Consider the following 23,050-nt stretch of genomic DNA (forward strand, 5'->3'; position numbering starts at 1 on the left):
ACATCTTGAAGCCATTGTCCATTAATGTATTTAATGTATGACTTTATGTCCTATTGTATCCATAGACCCACGTTTAGTCGCCTGTGATGAAGTTTTTAATGAAATTGAAATCAGCAGAACGATTTTTCCTTTTGTTATAGATAAAAATTTAGGATTTTATTTTGTTTTCGCGGTGAAAATGCTATTTTTGTGTTAAAATTCTCAATTTTCTATTTTATATTTCTTCAACTTTTTGAAAAATGTATGGATCAATGCAATTTTTTTTTTATAAGAAAAACTATTTATATACCTCTTTCATTCGATATACTTTTTTTTTTAAATCGGACTATTTCTCTTTAACAGGGAGAGTGTTCAAAACATAAAAATGCATATAGAAAATAGAACTTTTTTCAACTTATTTTCAATTGAAATATATTTATTAATTATTCATACGTAACCTAATAATAAAACATAAATATTTTTAATATTAATTAGAAGGATTTTAATATTATTTAGGCCATATGCGAAACTTTAATTGCAGATTTGAAATTAAAAAATGGGTTTAGAAAAGTATATTTTGGTCTCGAATGAAAATTCCTTGTAGACCAGTAAATTTATTTATAAATAACAAAAAAATTTTTTTTTATGTATCAAGTGTAATAAACCGAAAATTAAAAGGGAAAAGAAAAAAAAGCGGAAGCATAGGTTAAATAGAACTTAAAAATAATAATAATAAGAAGAAATAATTAGATAATATTATAAGAAGATCTGATTAGATCTGGCTGGGTGGAATATTGGAAGTTAAATGTTTTTTTAATATTTATAATTTTTTTATTAAACTTATATAATTTCTTTATTAATTTATTAATGTTTTATTACATAATAGATTGTTGGATGTTAGAAATCATAGGTTAAATTGTACTTACCTTATGTACTATGTAATGCAATAATATTTCAAGTAATCCAATGTTGATGCACTACTACGTATATGATTTACACTATACGTCATATAGTCAATATAATTGCTTACAAAAACGATTCAAATTTTAAATAATATGATTAAATTACACAAAGTCTATGGCTGATATTACTTGTGAAAGATTCTAAACACTCTATATTTTATTAGAAATATAATTTATAAACTGTCCTTAATAATTTTTTTACATTTATTGAATAAGTATTTTTTTGGAGAGAGTATATTTTATTGAGAGATCGACACAAACATTTCTTAAATTTTCCACTGACCCAGCCAAAACAAGATTCAGAAATATTTATATCTATGTAAAAAATTTAACAAGGCGGAATTGTGGTGGCCCAATGTGTTCTCAGGTTCGTTCGAACCCGAGGACACATTGCCGAACGATCTGTTCGGTAATTGGAGTCACCACCCTCCTCTCACCGACGACGGATTAACCATCCATCCCGGAGTATAAATGGTTAGGTTATAAATGGTGTAAATGGTTAAGAAAACCTCCTCCTTTGGGAGAGGCCGCTGTGGCCCTAAATTGAGCCGATAAAATCATTAAAAAAAAAAATGTGTCTCGGCGCTAGCGCCTTGAAAGGATGCGGCACAATAATTATCAAGACAAAAATTAAACACTGCAAATATACTTGTATGTTTCTCTGCGTTGTCTGTTTGCGACGTTTGTTAAAACAAATACATTATCGACCAGACTAGCTACCCGATAAGTCCCGGGAGAGTGAAATCTTGAGAAGAGTATCATAGATTTTGTGTATTTTAAAATCGCCGAGAGAACTGATTTAGACGGGGGAAAATGGCTTTTTATAGTCTGAAGGGGGTAGCTCAGCGATCACTACCGTTACTAAATAATTTCTACAATAAGTAGATTTTATCCAATAATTAACGGGTTATTTTGTATTTTAAATGAGAGAACCCTATTTTAGTGATCTTGTACTTACTATACATAATATGTGACATACATGTACAAATGATAATATAATATTATAAGTAATAATATAATAATACACCTTTAACTTTTTTATACGTTTGTCATAAAAGTATTAACTACTTTATAATTTTTTTTATTGGATACTTAACTAGTATTGCAAAAATTATTGCTCAATATAAAAATGTTATTAAAAATGATAAATTCAAAATTAATAAAATGTTTTAAATACTTTATAATAATACCTGATCCTTAAACTTCAAGTTAACACACTGTCCCATTTTACCCCGTATATCCATTTTGCCTCAATTTCCCCTATATTGCGTGATAAAAAAAAAATGACTGCAATACTACCATCACCAAATTTTTTTATGATCTATTTTTTGTTCAATCTTTATTATTTAGGTATTATTTTTTACGAAAATACCTATATTTATTAGAATAAACGTGTTTCTTTATATTACATTAATTTTTTACAGGTGTTCAAAAAATAAGGAAACAGGTCAATTGTCACATATAATGAGAAAAATAAAAACCCGTTTCCTTATTTAGTGAACACTATAAACAATGTATTGCAACCGTAATACGTGTTTATAGGGATTGGCAACGCTAAATGTAACATCATATTACATGCCTTTTAGATTTACAATTGGTTGGGTGAAATATATTTGATTTTTGTTTAAAATAAGATACTTAAATCAAAAAACCACTTTAAACACAATACATGCATACATGTATGAAATTAGATTTAAATGTCCTAGTGTACATAATCATGATTGTGTCTGCAATTGAAAAGTATAAATACTGGTTGTTACAAATGTACGTTAACCTTTGAACACTACAATAGGTAAATCTAAATATTCTTCTAAGTTGTAATCTTTTGGGTTTTCAACGGTGTTTTTGTTGATAAACTGTAGTTTAATTGCTAATGTCTTATACATAAAAATCTCTAGTAGTACAGAACAAGTTTAGTTCAACGCAATACATCTTAGGTCAGGTAAGATTTTATTTTAATTTGTAATTTTTGATCTTATATGTAACTTACATAATTTTTAAATGCATGTTCTAAGAATAACATTATTAATTCATTATCAAATATACTTGTGTATTAGTTTAATTCATAGTTTTATTAGTATTGGTTCATCATAGTTCTAAATACTATTAATAGTAATTTTAATGAAAAATTTTGACTATCATATAAAATATTCTGTTAATTTGCCATAAGAAAAGTATTTGTATTTGTCAAAACATCGTGAGACTTTCTGTATAACACAATTGTGTAATTGTTCCCATGTTATTTTGAAAAGAGTTTAAAATTATATTAATAAATTAGTTTTAAATATTTCTTGATAAAATATTTAATTGTGAGGTCACTCTAGTTTTCTTTTGAAGTCATTTATACAAAAGGAACTTGGGATTAATACAAAATGTACTATATTTTTAGATAAAAATTGAAGGAATAGGCACAATTTCAACAAAATGTTTGGAGAGGCTAAGCTCCTTGAAGGCTTTCCCAATCGCGCTTACGGTTAAAGTTATGTAATTAATAATACTTAATTAAAATAAAATATTAAATAAAAATTAGTTCTTTACTGAAGCAAGATCTTGCTTATGAGGATCCTCATAATCGAGGTTTAAAAACGTTGTAAGTGATGGCTATGACGTTAAAAAAAAGAAAAATATACATAAAAAAAACGTTAAACAATAAATGATAAAGTAAAATACCATTATTTATAAAAAAAAATATATATTAAACATAAGAAAATGTTTAATTTTAGAAATATTGTATCATTAAACGTATACATTACATTTTTTAATTAACGTAATATTATAATACAAATGCTCAGTAATCCATGTTAATTATTTTGTCGAACATATCTCATCAGTTTTTACCACGCCAAAGGTTGTTGATGATAATGTTTTCTATGATTTAAAAAAGTTGATTTATCCAATTGTACTATATCAACTGGAAGTGTTTAATGAACTATTAAGTGTAGACTATAAACCTATTTCAGACTCACACTCAGTTCCATCTTTATTTTTACATGTGATGATACGCTTTAACTATTTCGAACCTTTTTCTTGTGGATCGATATAATTATTATCTTTATATCTAAACTCTGATATTTTCCCGAGTAAATGAAAATTAAGCTTCATAACTTCTCTGTTGTAAGGTAGAAATAAATCAATTATTGAAAATTATTGTCCGATATCCAAGTTAAGTACACTCCCAAAAGCTTTAAAAAAAGATTATGATACAAAAATTATATAAATCATTCAAGAACATTTTAGTAATAGAACAACATAGCTTTCTCAAATTTAAATCAATAGAAACCAATTTAATAGTATAATATACTTATCTAATTGACATAAAAAAAATTGGTGGTCAAATAGATACAATTTACACAGATCTGGTTGATCATGGTATCTTGGTGTTAAAAATAAACTTGATATAGATTACCAGTTATTATCATAATTTACATTGCAATTATATAATAGGTCAAACGAACATCAGACATAAGAAAGGAATATTTCCTTTTTTATTCAGTATACCTACAAATGACATTGGAGTCAATTTCAAATCATGAAAATAAATATCTATTACCTGCTAATGACCTAAAAATCTATCTATTAATTAATACAAATAAAAACTCACACCAATTACAAAACAATCTAAATGGTATAATTGAAACGGTATTTCAATTAACCAATTTAAGTGCAAATATGTCTCCTTTAGTCGTCAATAAGATAAAACCCTAGCTCTGAATAAAATAAACAATTTTAAATTGCAAATATCATTTACTGTGCAAGATTTGGGTGTTTTATTAGCCTCTGACTTACATTCAATATCTATATTGACACGATTTATAGCAAATATCTACAAGTCATTGGTTTTATAAATAGAAACTACACCGAATTAAAAAACATTAATTATCTTAAGTTATTATATAGTAACTCAAAAGAAAAAAGTTATGGCAAGTTGGGCAGAGAGAACTATTGTATGTTTTTTTAATAATATCTCTCAGGGTATGAGTACGAGGGTTCATGAAAATAAAGAAAGTATTTAAGTAAAGAAATCTGCCAGATATTTTAGCTTTAGAATTGGGTATAGAATCGTAGGCCCTAGATTATATAACGACGAAACTATTATTCATAAATAGACAAACGGTAAATTATCTTGTCTCGAATTCTTTTGCAAAATAAAATTTTAAATTTCAACCTTTAAATAAAAATATAATACTTCAATGCCCTACAAATTTCTTAATTATAGTCCGGAGTATCGCAAATAGATAAATAAAACAATGTACTTAATTTTGATTTTGCTTCAATCCCGTTATATTAAACTATGCTTTAATTTAATTTAATTTAATTAATAAATTTAATAATTAATAGTTATTATGCTTACATGTATTTATTGAATATATATATACAGGGTCGTCATTTCAGTTTTTTTTTTGGGGTGTGCGAGATTTCAAGTATGCCATTTTGAAATTTTATTGGGCCATATAAAAATAGATATACCTACTTAAGTAAATAATTCTTCTTTTAATTTTTCCATAGATTATGAATCGCAATCAACATAAGTAGTAAATATAAATTATAAAAATATTTACTATTTTAATATTATATCAGTTCATTACCGTTATTAATTATTGCTGTTAACTGCGCAACAAAAAAGTCGTGATAAAAACTGTTACGAACATCAATATTACTATCTTGTGTCCGGTACAAATATCAATATTTCAGTATAATATATTTGAGGAGTTGAGCGCAACAGTGGCCTATGCCACAAAACAATTAATGTGTGTAATACATCTTTTAAAATTCTTACAAGTATATACAATTTATTAATACAACAACATAAATAGTGTTATTATCTAGTGTAAAATTAAAAATACAAAAATAGGCCGTTGTTGCATTAAAATGTTTTTTATTTTCAACAAAATTATTTCATTAACTCAATTTTTAACATTTTGAGGGTTAGGCCACTGTTGCGCTTAACCCCTCATTTATTGTTTACTCCATTAATTGTTAACAGAATATTTGTTTATTGGCCCATATAACTATGATAATACATTATTTTTGAAATTTGAATTGATTTATAAAAAATTGTATTATTTCTGAAGGCTAATTGGGACTGTCTTTAAAGTATGGATACAACCGCACACCCTGACCAACTCCCCCAAATGATGCCCCTATATATATATTTTATTATTGTTTTTTTATTTGTATATCTATTGTCTAAGTTGACGTTGTACAATATTTTGTAAAACTTCAATATCTGTAATCATTACTTCTTTTGGTGTCTTAAACTTTAAATATATAAATAAATTATAATATTACAGTAATTAAAAAAATTAATAATATTTAAAATAATTTGAGCAAATTATATTTTTATTTTATTTATCATGCTATTGGTTACATTGACATACCACATTTAGCCCTTAAATTAATAATGTTAAATATTATGTTTTAAAAATACTAAAAATATACCTTAGTAATAATAAAAATACGGTTTACTTTTTCATCTTTTGTCAAGTTATTATTTAATTTGATTAGTTTGACTGAAACTAAATTTTTATTTATTTATTTATTATAAATTATACAGGCAATAACCCAAAAAATACAATATGTACTAGACAGTTAACTGGACAACTTAAAATTATCTAATAACTAAAAATGAAACATTAATAAACTTAAGCTTGATAAAGAGAAAAAGAAAAATTTAAACATAATCAAAATTTAAATATTAAATAGGAAGGCTAAATGACTATATTAAAAATGAAAAGAATGTAAAAAATCAGGGTCACTGCAGAGTTATTTGCAGTGCGCATTAAACGTGGGAGAGCGGAATGAAAAATATAATTAGAAGATGAATGAGGAATGAGGAAAGGGGCAGTATAGCGAGTTGAACGAGGAGGTACCCGAAAGTTCAATTTAGAAAGTAGGACAGGAGAATCAATCAAGCCAGCTGAGAGTTTAGAAAGGAAACGAATATTAGAATCATGTCTTCTAGCAGATAAGAAAGGAAGTTGTAAGAAATTTTGAATAGGAGTTAAGTCATGAGGTAGATGGGGATATTAAGGATATGAGCCGCAAAGCGTAAAAATTTACGCTGTACTCTTTCAAGCATCATAGAGTCGGTAGCTGTGTAAGGATCCCATAAAACCGAACCATACTCAAGGATAGAGCGAACCAGTGAACAAAAAAGATTTTTTAGTGGTCTTAAGAGGTGAAATTCATGAGAAATTCTCTGAATAAAACCCAAGTTTGCAGAGCCTTTTTTTTTTTTTTTTGAGACTTTTTTAAAATTTTTGAGATTAATAGTAATTATGTTTAAAAAATACTAAGAAAATTATTTTATTATTACTATTTAATGTTGAAATGGTTGTCTATAAAATTGTTTGGAAAAAAATTCTAGTTCTTTTGTGTGTTGTGCTTCATTAACTCAGTCAAGTATTATATAAAATATTTTTATAACCAGTAATATATTTTTCTGTAAAAGTAATGGAATTTATATTATCATACATAATACAGTGAAATCTTTATTCAATGGAAATACTGGGGAACAAACTTTTTTCCGTTATGGAAAACTTAACTGGGTCTAAATATTTTTTATGATCAGGAGATGTTTCCGTCGAATTCCGTCAGAGGTTTCACTGTAGGTGCTATAAAATTATTGATACATCAAATTATTATAACAAGTTTGTAATACTAAACAAAATAATTGTCATATGTGGTTAAACGAGAATTACTATTAATAAATACTACTAAATTGATTACTTTAAATTTATTTAAAATGTGTGAAAATATCTTGTTATTTATATTTTTAGAATTAATGTAATTGAAGTTTAATACGGTAGCATAATGATGATGTGGGGTACAGTCGGGTCAGTATAGTTTTAATCTGACAGTGATTAAAATCACTTATCATAAGAAATGCTTCGATGCAAATCTGTAGATAGTGTTAATATCTAAGAAATTGGTGGATAATTACAAAAGCAACATCAATTTCTATTTCCTTAATTATATTCAAATTAATAATTTTTAGATTCAAAAATATAATATATAACTTTTATAATTAATTGTTTTCAAATTTGAATTTAATTCTTAAAATATAAATAACAAAAAATTTTCATACATTTTACATATTGTTTTCGTTATTATTGACAATAATAATGAAAAGTTCTGAGTTTTAAAAATAATTTATTGCAATAGTTTGTTTATAACTTGTAATTTTACAAAAACATTATAATATAATTCTAAAATACTATATAATTTAAATTCTTTAACTGTAATTTTAAACAAAGAAATTTAACAAATATCTTGATATAATTGCGCAGGTAAATGTTTCACTTAAAGAATTATTAGAAATTGAGAAATATAGAATTAAGTTAATTATTTTACGTTAGGTATTTTAAGTTTCATTGTAAAATTAATTCTTTCTAAATTTTGTATTATAATTTAATTATTGCAGCTTTTATAACACTAATAATGCCTAAAAATCTTAAGTCATCGAATAAATTCCCTGATGGATTTATGTTTGGAACTTCCACTGCTGCTTACCAAATTGAAGGAGCTTGGAATGAAGATGGTAATTGCAATTTATTTGAAGGAAGTTTTAATTTTAAAATTTCTTATTTTGTGATTTTGTTAATTTTAGGTAAAGGTGAAAATATTTGGGATAAAATGGTCCATACTCATCCAGAATTGATCAAAGATAGTGCTAATGGTGATGTTGCATGTGATTCTTATCATAAATATAAAGAAGATGTTGCATTAGCCAAAGCACTTAATGTAAGTAAATTATTTCAATTTATTTTTATTTTATACATTTTGATAGCATAATATTTTAGCTTAAATTTTATCGGTTCTCAATATCATGGACTCGTATAACACCAACCGGAGAAGCTCACAAGATTAATCCTAAAGGAATAGAATACTATAATCGTTTAATTGATGAGCTACTTGCAAACAACATTGAACCACTAGTAAAACAATTTTTTTTAATTGCAAATGTTTCAACATACTTTTTTTTAATTAATAATTTTTATTCATCAATATTGAATGGTATAGGTCACAATGTACCACTGGGATCTTCCTCAATATCTACAAGATCTTGGAGGTTGGGTCAATCCAATAATAGCTGACTATTTTAAAGAATACGCAAAAGTTTTATTTTCAAATTTTGGTGACAGGGTAATATTTTTAAATTTATTTAGTTTTGATTACTATTGGGTATCAATTTTATTGATATTTATTTATTTTGTATTACTTATAAATCTTTAGGTGAAATGGTGGATAACAATTAATGAACCAATGGAAACATGTAAAGGATATTCATTCTGTAATTATGCACCCTACTTAAATTTAAGTAACACTGGTTATTATAGGGCTGGTCATACACAACTTTTAGCTCATAGTAAAGTCTATCATTTATACAATGACATGTTCAGAGAAAAACAAAAAGGTTTGCTTGTTTTTAGTTTTTACATGAACTTTGAGCTATTTTTTTAATTTTCAGGTAAAATAAGTATATCAATTAATGGAATGTTTTTTATTCCAAAAAATGTTGATTCAGAAAAAGACATAGAAACTGCTGAACGAGCTAATCAATTTGAGGTATTAAATCAATTTTGTAATAATTAATTCTACTTTATTTTAACTAAGTATTAGACTGATTCTTAGTTTGATTGATTAGAATTGGAATCATTCCAATTGTTTATAGTTCTGTCTATCTATAAGATATAGGCTTAATAATTTTTATATCCTTGTACATCCAGATAAAGGCTGATTTTTGTTAAAAGTAAAAGGAGTTTTAATAAAATAAAACTAATGCCCAATGATTACAGGCCTCCCGTTAAACAGAATTTTAGCAAATATATAAAAATATTATTTTTTTTATTTCAATTTTTATTATTATTTCAAGCATGTGCTTCAATTACACTCCAATAAAAATACAAAAAAAATTAAATATCAAAGATAAGGTTTTTTTTTATTTTAGAGAGGATGGTTCAGTCATCCAATTTATAAGGGTGATTATCCACCTGTAATGAGAGAATGGGTAGATAGAAAATGTAAAAGTGAAGGACGACCATGGTCTACATTACCAACATTTTCAGAAGAAGAGATTAAATTACTTAAAGGTGATTAAAAACATTAGAATGACATAATAGATTTGTTAAATATTAATTTTCATACTTATTATAATTTTCTTATTATCAGTTTTAATTAATATTATAATTAATAAATAAACATTATTAAATTTGTTGCTGTAATTTTCATATATTGAAGTAACTGTTATTTCTGTACTATTATTTTAAAAATAACTGAATATGTTTATTATTTAAAGTTTTTATCTTTAGATTAAAAATTTTATAGTAAAATTAGTACATTTTCTTATTAAGTTTTCATTAAATATTTTCAATTATAAATCAACTTTATAAATTAGTATTTAAAAGCTTTTTATTGTTATATTTTAGGCACAGCTGATTTCTATGCTTTAAATCATTATTCTACTAGATTTGTAACTAATGGTATAGATCCAAATCCAAATCCAAATTACAATCCTGATGCAGAATATATAATTTCAGTTGACAAGTCATGGCCAGTATCTATTGCACCTTGGCTTATAGTAATACAAATTATCAAACGAGCTAATTAACATAATTATTAACTTCTCATATATTTCATATTTTAAACATAATATAATTTAAGGTTGTACCAGAAGGCTTGCATAAACTTCTTGTTTGGATAAAAAATGAATACAATAACCCACCTATCATCATAACAGAAAATGGATATGCTGATGATGGCCGACTAAATGATTTAGAAAGAATCGATTACATCAAAGTAATATACAATGATTTATTTTAAAAACAACAAAATTTGTTCATTGAAATATTATTTTAGAGCCATTTATATGCTACACTTCAAGCTATAAATGACGATAAATGTAATGTAATAGGCTATACATGCTGGTCTTTGTTAGATAACTTTGAATGGATGGACGGCTATAGGTATACATATGAAAGCAAACAATGTATTAATTAAATGTTTGAGTATTAATATTTATAATTTTTGTAGGTATCATTTTGGACTAGTTAATATAGACTTCAATAATCCTCAAAGACCCCGTGTACCAAAAGCATCATATCAATTTTTCAAAGCTATTGTTACAACTGGAATATTAAACGATTCAGTCAGCCCAACCAGTTAATATGGTTAATGATTGCTTAATCTATTACATATAAATCTTAAATTTTTGTTTGTTTTATACTTGGTGTATAATTTAAAGTGCCATTTCTAGTTTTTTATTTATAGTAAACATAATTATTTAAGTTTGAGGTTGTTAATTTTTGTATTCAATTAAAAAGCAAGTTATCTTAATTGGTAAATTACTTAAAAAGAAAATTATTATATTTTAAAATAAAACCAATAAAATAATAAGAAGTCTTAATTACAGAATGTCCCACCCTTCTTCAAAAGCAGAACATATTTTTGTACATGTCAAGGCAGCTGACAATGGATAATTACTTATTGAAACAGTTTCTTCAGCATAGTCAGCTTTTATCTGAAGCAAAGTGAATTACATAAATAACTGAGTATTAAAATATTTCATCAATAATACCTGGCCATGTGCCATTGCACCAACAACTATGGCAACTGGTGAATCTTGAGAGACAAATTCTAAAGGTTTTTTTGGTTTACCTGCAGAAAAAGATGTAGCTATTTTTCTACAACCAGCAGGTAGATGGTCAGTAATAGGATTTTTTATAACTTTCATTAGTTTGGCAGATGTTTCTGCAGCTCTTACACTAAATTTATGTAACAACTGAACTGTAAAAAAAATAATAAGTAAATTATATATATCAAATAAAAAATTAAATTTTAACTTTAATAAATTATAAAAAGAATAGGATAAATTTTTCCAATTTATTTTTTAAAATTTTAAGAAATACAAAATCATTATTTTTTTAATAATAAAATGTATGAATTATATGTACCTTTGTCATCAATGGACAATTTTTCTAGGTTTTAAAAATTAAAGCAGGATGTTTTTACTAGACTAGCAGAAACATTCTGTTTCAGAAAATTATTCAGTACTACAGGATAACTTTTGGGTATACATATTAATCAAGGAGGTTCAGACAATTTTTTTTATTTTGTGATATAACAAGAAACAGAAACAGAAAGAGGTTCATCCATTATGCGTGATAATAATTTCTACGATTCCTATTAATAATGAGCTAAATTGATTGAAATGAGTTTCAATGAATGCAAAAAATAGTTCTCTCAAAATAATATCTAGTATATTAAATTATTCTAGAAAAATCTCGTATGTACAAGTATTTTACAATGTTAATAATGAATGACAAGAAAAAAGTAATTTGAAAAACAACATATCATATTTACTTAATGAACAATTATAACAATATTTTCACTTATTACAACAATGACGGATATCAAAATTTGATGTATTTGAGTTATGTTTGTTATCAGAACATACAAAAACAAGTAATAGATCACAGAAATGTTGTTTAAGTTAAAATTCAATATTTAACTGTTTGAGAATCATTTATTTTTAATATATTTTTTAAATTTTAAATTTCGTTCTTTTAAAAAGTAAAGTTTTTTGAGATACATTACATTGTTAAAGGGAGTGAGCAAATTGTGTTAAAGTATATTATAAATAACGTTTAAAAATATTAGTTCAGTTTTATTTATGAATTAACTTAAGGAAATGTTATGAAAATTATAATTCGTTCTTTTAAACTTTAAAAATGATATTAAGACGTGTGTTAAAAAACATGTAGCCCGGTTTTTATTTCTAGAAGAAATCTATAAAAAATCTTCCTTCACCATATACTATCAAGTTTAACCTCAGGTATAGTGAAATTTTGAAAAAAAAAAAATTAATACGACAAAAAAAGCAGTATAAAATTTTGACGAGAACTCTTACCCATTAATCCAGCAAACCGTTTAAATGTTCTAGGTATTCTTGTTTGTGGATTAATTTCAATAAGAACATTATTTTCAGTATGAATATACACTTGAAGTAATCCAGCTCGATTAAGTGGACTGTCAAATAACATGAGCAAACATTGATGAGTTATGTCTGGCCTACAATTGCCAAGCTCGCGACCATGTTTGCGTAGTATATGACCATGCTCATCAGGATTTAATAACTCAAAAGTTTTTCCAACCTGAAATAATAATAAAAAATATGATCAAATCAATATCTAAAAACAGCCTTATACGACTAATTAAAAAATTACTTTAACAGTTTCAAGTTGAGCGTTTTCTAGAACTACTATTAAGCGTTTTTCATTGTCATCTTTCACTTCTTTAGCTTTTCTGCTTAAATCAAATTCTGTATCTTCATCGGTACGTCTTCTTTTTTTACCCATTTTTTTATATTTTTCTATAAAATTTACAATCACGAAAACTATCCAACACTGTTAGAGAACAAATTAAAATTAAAATAACGAGAGTAAAATGAAAATACTACTCATTTAATCACTTCTCTTACTATCAAATAAGAATACAATAACCAAAAACTGAAATACCATGTGTTCTTATGTACAATAAAATAGCTAGATATCACTCTGATGATAGCTTATCATAACTTAACATTTCTTATCGTTTTAGCATATTTGTGTTAATTGTCTTGTTAATTTATAATTTTTATTAAAATGAAATTAATTCATAATAAAATTTACAATCATCAGTGACTTTTACTTTATTTTGTAAATACAACTAAAGAGAGACATTTTTTTATTTTAAACAAAAAATTTGTTGTTAAAAATAGTTACTCTTAAATTTGCGCATAAGCTTAAAACTTCTATGTGAAATTGTTGAGGTATTGAATAAAAAATTTTATTTTTCCTCACAAAGTAATGAAATTGTGCTTAATAGGTATTTAATACTTATCTGATATCATTTTTTTTAATAATGTTTTACATAAGCTCATTTTGACAATTTTTTGAATTAGATAGTTTTTTCCGAGTACCACCGGAATCATTAATAGAAGCGTATTTACCAAGGGAGGAGATTAAGTTCAACTTTATCAAATAATGTATTTAGGAAAAATCACATTTTTCATTATTCGTTAAAACGCTTTAATGCAAATGTATCGGATGACCCTAGAAACAATTTTGGAATATTTTATCGAAGGTAAAACGGTACTTATATCTTTAAACTCCTTTATTTATAAGCAAAGTAGTATATAAACGCTCCTGGTTGGGTTTTTGCTAGCTGTTAATAATTTCTATACATGATAAAACTATTTTTCAAATGAATATACGCGCTATTTGAAAAAAATTTTTGTGAAGTTTAATTCAAATATCTCCTTTCCTTAAAATACCTATTGGTATTATTTGTCAGATATATCTAATGAAATTTTTAAATGTAGTCAAACTCCAATATTATACTATTGTGTTATTGCAAGGCCCGGTGAAGCTAAAAGTATATTAATCACCATAACGTCCAATTAAGTAGGTGATGGACCATTTAACAAGTGAGAGAATGTGCTTATTTATCCAACAAAAATGTTGTGAGTTTATTATTTTTTACATTATTATAATGACGTAAAGAGTGTTGTCAGCAATAGCAAGGGGAACGTCAAGAAAATACCTCTTTGAAAACATACTCATATTAAAAAGACGGCAAGAACGACAGTGCACCGGAAAGAAATGCATGGTTTGTTTGTTGGCACGAACCGCCGAATTCTATTCAACGAAAGTCCTTTGTACTTGCATCTTAACCCTATTTAACCTCAAATTAGCGCCTTTTTAAAATATTATTTTAACTGCCATAACACATTAAAAAGTAAGTGTTATGATTTAAATAAATAACAGCTATGTCACCTTTTATTTTCATTTTTCTATTACTATGTCGGCATTATAATTACGGAGTGTTCAATTCTATTTTTAAAAATATATTGTATTAATGGGCAATGAAGAATAATATTTATTTAATTGGATTGAGAAACTGAATTTTTTGTTACAAATCGACTTTATTTGCGAGGCTTTGTGAGAAACAAGATCGGATTAAGCTATTTGTTAAGTACTTAGGGACTATAAGAAACTAACTATTTTGTTATATTATATTTTCATACTGAAAATAGTACTTTAACGTGGATGATAAGTAAAAAAAATACCTTAAAAACAAATTTGTTTGTGCCCTAGCTACAGTGCCTATAGTGCCTAATAAATAATACGGTCCTAGTATATAGAGTAGCCGTTTTAGGGTTTGTTCAATATATAAATAAAAATATTTGCCTTTTTTTTTAAATTTAATTTTTAAGCTGATGAAATTTAAGCTTTCAACCTAACCTTATGAAACTCATTAAATTTTAACAACTATAAGCAATGTTATCCTATATTATCGTCCTTTATAATAATTTATAGTTTACACAGGTGCAAACTTTATATTACACATATATTTTTAACACATAGTTCTTGACCACAGCTGTGGTAACTCGGGAAAGTTTGTAGTCATCATTTTCGCATGAAGATTACTTAAAACTTTTATGTGTAAGGAGTTGGTAGTTTTCAATTACAAACACGATATACCCAAAGATACCAATATATATAAACTTCGCTAAAAAAAACAACGTAGACTACATACAAACTCAGTAACGGACTTTCAACATATTTCTGGGAGGAGGGTATTGAATAAAAATGACTTGCAATAAGTATCAAAGTCTTACTCTACATATTAATTAATGTAAAATTATCGGTCTTCGGTAGTTGTCCAAACCCACAAACCTTCTTGTAAATTCGCCACTGACCATGCTAGGAGTTACATTTACCAATTGATTATATTTTTAATAAGTACTTAACATGTCTATACCTTTGTAGGCCCTTAGAACAATAAAAAAATCAATATGATGACGGTTTTGGATAAATAATTGATTTTTCAAATGTACAGCCTAGTTTCGTCTATATTTAGCTCTGAATGTATACGATCGTATAACATAAATAAAATTTTTAAATATTATAAACTCTGGTATATGAGTATATTTTGTATTAAGCTCATAACTATTAGAAATTCTTATAAATAAAAAATGAGGATAAATATTAACTAATAAGAAATCATCATCAGCGGTTAGTTTGATGTTTGCTGATGTCCACAAGAATAATTATATTTAATGTCTAGACACCGGAAGTCTGAGTAGATTAAAAAATAAATGTAAAGTATAAAATTTACAAATGGTATACATAATCATTTATTTTATACAAACTACTGCGTTTTCTGGGACTATCAAAGATCATGAAAAATACAATGATCATAAGTTTTTTGATTCATTTTAAAGTATATGATTAATTTATTATAATTTTTTTGTACATAAAAATAAACTTTATGTTTCAGAGATGTAAGTTTTGATATCATTCATAATTTTGAATAATTGTAGTAAGAAAACGAATTTTATTTTTAAACATAGACAAAACTCACTGTCAGTTGATTTTTGACCAGTATTCTCAAAAATTACTTAATATGAAAATTTATATGCGTTTTCAAGACAAATTTTTAGGTGGTATTAAACTCTTTTATTTGAAAAATTATTAACTAACTTAATAATTAATTGAAGGTGACCCTTAATATTTGATTGTTAAAAGTCATATAATTCCCTAAATCTCTAGATCCTCTAGTAAGTAAATTAGATTTATTTACTTAGTTTTTAAAATGTTCATACAAATTTATCTTAATAGATGTTTACATAATGGCATTTATAGTTGTTATGAATGACAACAAAAATTGTAGTAAAATGAGTTAGTAAAAATGCCAACTAATTAAAAACAAAAAATTATCTTATCTATAAAACGATAAAACACCTGGTTGTTAATTAGTTGTGTTAATTATAGTAATTAATACACTTCATTATTTAGTAGTATTATTATTTCCTATATTCCTACTAAACTATTACGTTTCAAAATGGGTAATGCTAATTTTGTTAATAACAAATGCGTTAAAAACAAACTTAAAGAAATTTTTAAGAGCCTACCCATTGTTTGTTAATCTACTCAAAAAATAATTTTGCTATTTCAAAAAAAAAAAATCCTTTTTTAGGTTTTATCATTAAAAATAGTAAAAATATAATCAAATTTATATTAAATATTTCATACATTCACAAATTCATTTATTAAGATGGAATATCATTAATATTATTTATTGGAAAATATTTCATCATCATTTTTCTTTTAAAATATAACTGTATAAATCAAAATTCTTATTTTTGTTAGGATAAACTTTTAGAACACTATTGTAAATCCTATTAATTATGATTTGATAGTTGTATTTTATCTTTTAAATATATATTTTTATAAAACTATCAGTTAAACTTGTTTGATATCGTTTACCAATAAATAATATTATATATAATAATCATTGATCACTAGTGACTAATTACTTAAAATTAAAATAATACTAAAATTTTCATAATTATTATTAATTGACTATTTTTTAAAAACAAAATTTTAGTATTTATACCGATTCCCTCATTATTTTTGGTTAAAATTAGTGATGAGGAATAATCAATAGTAAAAATATTCGATAATTATCGAAACTATTCTATAGTCTTAACGTTCAAACAGTTTTAAAAACTATTGGATAGTAATATTCTATAGTTGTTAAATATTCAATAGTTGATGCTAAAATTATCATCATCTACTTAGCCTTTATCCCAACAATTTGGGGTCGGCTCTACCTTATGATTTGATAGGTTTTTTACACCGGCTGACGACCTTACACAACCTCATTATGTATAGCTAGTATAGGGACAAGGCGTTTGTCATTATGTCTGTATGGTCACCCATCCGGGAACTAACAACAAACAGTGCTAGGGCGGCGATTAATTGGTCGCCCATACCACGCCTTCAATATTTTTTTTTATAAAAATATCATTTGATTAAATTAAAAATATTTGAATCGATATTGGTTAGATCATAATAGTCAAAATGACCATTATTAATCAAAATATAATTTAGCTGACATATTTAATATTTATTTACAAATATTTTTTGCTAATATAATGAATAATTCTAATCACATTAATATTGAACTATTTAATTTATGTATTATAATAACTCAAAAAAAGAAATATAAAATAAAATTAATAATTATAAATAATTTATTAAAATTAGTCAAATTATTGGTCTTGTATGAGCATGAGAATAATTGAGTTACTATAATATTTATTGAATAAAATGATATAATATAATTTTCTTTCGGGATATGTGTACAAGGGTTTTATGAGAAGATATAAAATAAAGAAAAGTGATGTTTGAACATTTATTAATACATTTATTAACATTTATTTATGTATAATAATAATTTGAAATAGAAATTATTGTGATTAATTATCATACATAGATTATTAACAACGTCACTCGTACCAGTAGTTATCTAGGCTTGTGCTGACTGTGAGTCGTGTCAATAAATACCTCGAGTAGTATAAGAATCACAAGTGGGTTCTCTATCTCCGCAAGAGAGTCTTCATTAGTATTGTCTACGCAGGTAACCCACTCAAAGATTGGACTAGGCTGGCTTAACTTCGTACAATCGTTATTGATTCTCTTAATTTATTCAGACAATATTTTATTCTAGATATCACTTTATTTTTCTGCTTCCCTACTTAATTTATGTACTCATTATGCTTAAGTTTAAACCTTATAAATCTTCTGTGAAATATGAATTTACCTTAATGATGTCAGGATTAAGGTTGAATAATGAATATACTTCAATTTTCTATGAAAAATCTTATTTTGTCAAGCCATTTCTTACATTCGTTGAAAATTTATAAGGTGAAGTAGTAGTGAGAGAGATCGACAGTTTTTATGCCCTTTTATATTAAATTTAATTCATCTATATGTGCAAAAAGTGTCACGACCTTTTACTATTATCTGTTTATTACTCAATTGTGTTATTTATTACATATTATTTTACTTAAAAAAGATGATTTGTCACAACTAAAGAATCAGTGCCGACGCAAAGTTTTGCGGGGCCCGGGGAAATGTAGACGTGGGGGCCCCATTAGAAGTAAATTTTTTTTTTTTGCTTAATCGACAAAAAAGTAGATAGGCTAAAGACAAATTAAACTAAACCAACCGCGGGGCCCGGGGCAGGTGCCCTGCTTGCTCCGGCACTGTAAAGAATTTCTTATATTTATTACATTAGATATGGATCAATGCACTTTTAGACATATTTTTCGGAATAGTTTAAAGGATTGACATGAATATTTTAAATTTAATTTGATAAGTAATAGACAATAATTTAAAGACTACTGAATAATGAGTGGTGTATGTTTTATAACAGTATCAATATGATACATATAATCAATATTCATATATATGTAGTTAATAATATATTATATTATTATGTAGTTCATGTGTTTTGGATACAAAAATCGAGTGATATTAACAAATAAAGAGCTGATGATTTTAAAAAAATTCACTTTAAAAGTATAGCTAAATACGTACATTTTGTAAAAGTAAGTAATTTTATATAGATATTTGATTACTTAAATCATAGCAAGTACAAACTACTCTTATAAATTGAAAATGATTAAATTTTATAAATAAAATGCAGTGATTTTATTATTAAAAAAAAAAACGTGTAATGTTTACATCAATCATATCTGTACGCGAAAAATGTAAACAAAGCGATTTATATTGAAAATTATAAATACATAGATAAATATACACATGAATATGAATCATTCTTTCAATTTGAAAGGGGTCAAGACCTTCCTAACTATGATTCTATACCATTCTTTAATTTTTATTTACTATTTTATTTGTAATGCAAAAGAACTGTATAGTATATTATTCAGTTTTCTTTTTATTAATTTATCACAACAAAACATTTGTTTACTTTATTACTGTAGTAGTAATGTATAAGTAATCATGATTTATGACTTAATATATGATCTGAATACCTTTTAGTCATTTTCAAGGTTTAAGTAAAAAACAATAAATAGTAAAAAAAAATTTAACTTCCAAGTTTTCTCGATACTTGCTAAACTTAAAAATTAGTCCTATATAAAAAATTTAAATAGTTAAAAATTGTTTGAAAATATAGTACATAAAGTTTTTAACACATTAAAATATGTTATTAAATAATTAATTAATATAGAATTAAAATTTTATTATTTACGTAATCTGTAAAAAAAATTCTCCTAGTTGTAAGGAGCTTTTTTTATTATTAAAATATTTACTTTCAAATATGTTTTTCAGTAAATTAAATTTATTCTTTATCCACTTTGAAAAATATTTCTGTAAACAGTAGAAACATTTTATTATTTCCGGGGAGATAATAATAAATAAATTCTCAAAAGTCAATTAAAAATGTTTGCCTTGTTTTTAAATATCTAAAAAATCGCTTAATCCTAAAATCCTTAAAATTTACTTGTCAAAACATCTAACGCTACAGAGTTATTTGTTAAAGATAAGACACTCATTTTTTTGAAAACTATTGAAGACTTCTAATTTTTATAAAGAAAAATAATATTTTATTAAAAAAACTTTAGAATAATATTTAGTTAAATAATTTTTTTTCATCTCTTCAAATATAATCTTATTGATATTAAATGGGAGTCTCATTTCATAAACCACTTTTTTATAGTTTGATTATAAGATAAAATAAACATTTAGTTCTTATAATTTTTTGTTCCCCGTTCAACTGTTTGTTTTTCAAAATTGTTTAAAGATTTGGATTCAAAATAACAATTCATCTATAATTTGGTTTTGTAATCCTGAAGGCAACAATAATCTATTTCAATGGTCCATAAATAGTTCTTATGGTAATTATCAAGATAATTTTTTCACGCTAGTTATTCAACAATGTATGCTAATAAAATTGTATGGAATTTTATTCCATACAATTTTATTAGCATACTATTATATTATAATAGTATGCGTCTATTAAAAGTCATTAATGACTTCTGCTGTATACAAAACAGTATGATAACAATAGAAATTTGATTAAAAAACACTCTACTTTAACTCGCTTAGCCAGACGGATATTGTGTCCTGAGCCATGCATGGTCTAGGACACAAAACTAATTGGGATGCAAATTTAGTAGATAAACACTTTTTGGAAAAGCAAGAAGTGCTCTTTTGTTGAATATACAGGAATGTCACTAAACTCAAAAAGCATAAATTCATGCTCTAGGCCGTAGGTATAGAGAATTTAGGAGAGCATTTTGAATATATGTATTCTGAAGGATTGGGTTTATAATTAACCACCATTATATTATTTTAAAAATATAATTTGGTTAAGTGAAACTATAATGCTTTCCACGACAAAAATTAATTTAACTCTGTTGATGCTCTAATGTCCCTTTTACCAATGCGCTGGTTTGTTACACTATTAGTGTTGTAAATATTTGTAGCTTTTAAATATAATAATAATTCAATATTCATTAGCAAGAATGAGTTTTTTGTGTAGTTTATTGGATCACCGACATTTTTTAATTATATTTATTAATTGTTTGAGTATTACTAACGTAAATAATACGATAACGGATGAAAGTTTCAAATTAAACTTTACAGTGGTTTTAAATAATCAATATATTTTAATAGGATTTGTATAATCTAATACACCGGTTGTGACGAACCTAAACCATTGTGTTTTAAACCTCAAATATGGTTCTATTAACCTAACGTTATTCCATTAGGATATTGACTAAACAAATTGTCTTGGTAAAAGTGCAGAATATTATTATTTTTTTTCAATAAAATAAGGAGAGTAAACAATTTTTTTTAAATTAAACATTTTTCTTAGTGTACATAGAAAAGAAAATATCAATAAAGCGCAGCCATTAAAAATTTCACGCTATTTGTGTTCGAAAGCGTATTATTAATAATTTATAAATTATAAAATGATGTTGAATAATAAATTATTCAACATGTCAGTATAATCACATTTAAGTTGCATTTATTGTGTATGATATTTCTCATGTCTTTATTTTAGCTTTTATACTATTTATGAGATCTTCCAGTGATTTTTTCACAAAAAAACCATTTTTTTCATTTTAAGGTATACGTTGATATGCGAGCGTACTCTATTTACTATTTATATTGAAAGCTTTACGTATAGTTTTTAAGTTATAAAAATAGTAGTAAATAAGTGTTATTTTTTTAGGATTTACTTTAATTAAAAATATTTTTAGTGAGTATACATCATATATCCCTCAAAACACCACTGAATATTCCTAATGGAATATAAACTATGTTTTAGTTTTGATGACATTTACAAGAATGTATACATTCAAATTTAATGATAATGCATATTTTTTAATTATTTTTCTTAGTTTTATAAGGTTTTTTATAAGGTGAAATTTATTTAAATGTTTACAAAATACTCATATAATTATACAATATATCATACATTTATGTTTTGTATTTCCTGGCGGCATCGTTATTAAATCAAAGAAACGCCAGTTAATATGTCACCCTAAAAAGGTTAATAATATTTAAAAATAAATGCCACTTTTTTGCAGAATTATTATGTTCTAAATAATCAAATCAAACAAAAAAATTTCATTTTAAACAAATAAAAAAACATGATTTAATATTGATACGAGCTCTATAATTTTTTTAACAATTTTTTAAGTTAAGTGTAAACAAGTCTAAAAAATCCTTTTTAGAACTATTGAAAAACATTAAGTGTAATAGCTTTTTAACCATGTCTAACATTTAAGACTTAATATAGTTTCTAAACCCAACTACCATGTAAAATGCTTAACAGTACCATCAACATTTTCTTTAAAAAGGTAGTCGTTAAATGAAAATGTATGAGCTTGTTAGGTGATTATAATCTTTGTTCATATTTTGTAACTAAGAAAGTAGATACCACTGAAAATAACCTTTGATAACTTATGGACTTAGTAATTGTTTAAGTTGATGCTTAATCCTATTCGTAACATTTTATTTCGCTTCAGACTTATACCAATTACAAAATTTATAGAACAATAGAAACCCATTTCTTTAGTTACTGAACACTATATAGTTAGCCACCTCAGCCTAAAAGTGTTCTAATTAAAAAAAAATATTGTGAATATTTAATAAGAAAGTTGTTATCCCCAGATAGAGATTTAGATCTATTATTGGAAACTAACATTAATTGTCATAAATAATAAAATATGTAGCATCCGTGTC

At 25.3% G+C, this 23,050-nt stretch overlaps 2 protein-coding genes across 4 annotated transcripts; one reads left to right on the top strand and one right to left on the bottom strand.

Annotated features, from left to right (window-relative positions):
* Positions 1-2,736: 2,736 nt before the first annotated feature.
* Positions 2,737-11,230, top strand: LOC126908400 (myrosinase 1-like). Of its 3 annotated transcripts, none has more exons than XM_050690425.1 (12): positions 2,737-2,883; positions 8,365-8,481; positions 8,551-8,684; positions 8,744-8,878; positions 8,964-9,086; positions 9,177-9,357; positions 9,412-9,509; positions 9,892-10,033; positions 10,370-10,521; positions 10,605-10,739; positions 10,800-10,906; positions 10,974-11,230. In XM_050690425.1, exons 2-12 carry the CDS (start codon positions 8,382-8,384, stop codon positions 11,104-11,106), a joined length of 1,440 nt encoding a protein of 479 aa, XP_050546382.1. In that variant the 5' UTR covers positions 2,737-2,883; positions 8,365-8,381; the 3' UTR covers positions 11,107-11,230. The 3 variants fall into 3 exon arrangements, with proteins under 3 accessions (XP_050546382.1, XP_050546384.1, XP_050546385.1); XM_050690427.1 differs by having other exon boundaries at positions 2,753-2,878; XM_050690428.1 differs by lacking the exon at positions 2,737-2,883 and adding an exon at positions 8,210-8,230.
* Positions 11,231-11,284: 54 nt separating this feature from the next.
* LOC126908403 (ribosomal RNA small subunit methyltransferase NEP1) lies at positions 11,285-13,436 on the bottom strand. Its single transcript, XM_050690431.1, has 4 exons — positions 13,166-13,436; positions 12,850-13,093; positions 11,518-11,726; positions 11,285-11,460 (listed from the first exon to the last, which is right to left on the bottom strand). The coding sequence occupies exons 1-4, from the start codon at positions 13,295-13,297 to the stop codon at positions 11,347-11,349; spliced, it is 699 nt and encodes a 232-aa protein (XP_050546388.1). The 5' UTR covers positions 13,298-13,436; the 3' UTR covers positions 11,285-11,346.
* Positions 13,437-23,050: the final 9,614 nt, after the last annotated feature.

This window comes from Daktulosphaira vitifoliae, unplaced genomic scaffold, assembly GCF_025091365.1.
Source record: "Daktulosphaira vitifoliae isolate Bord-2020 unplaced genomic scaffold, ASM2509136v1 Scaffold_5, whole genome shotgun sequence".
NCBI lineage: Eukaryota > Metazoa > Arthropoda > Insecta > Hemiptera > Phylloxeridae > Daktulosphaira > Daktulosphaira vitifoliae.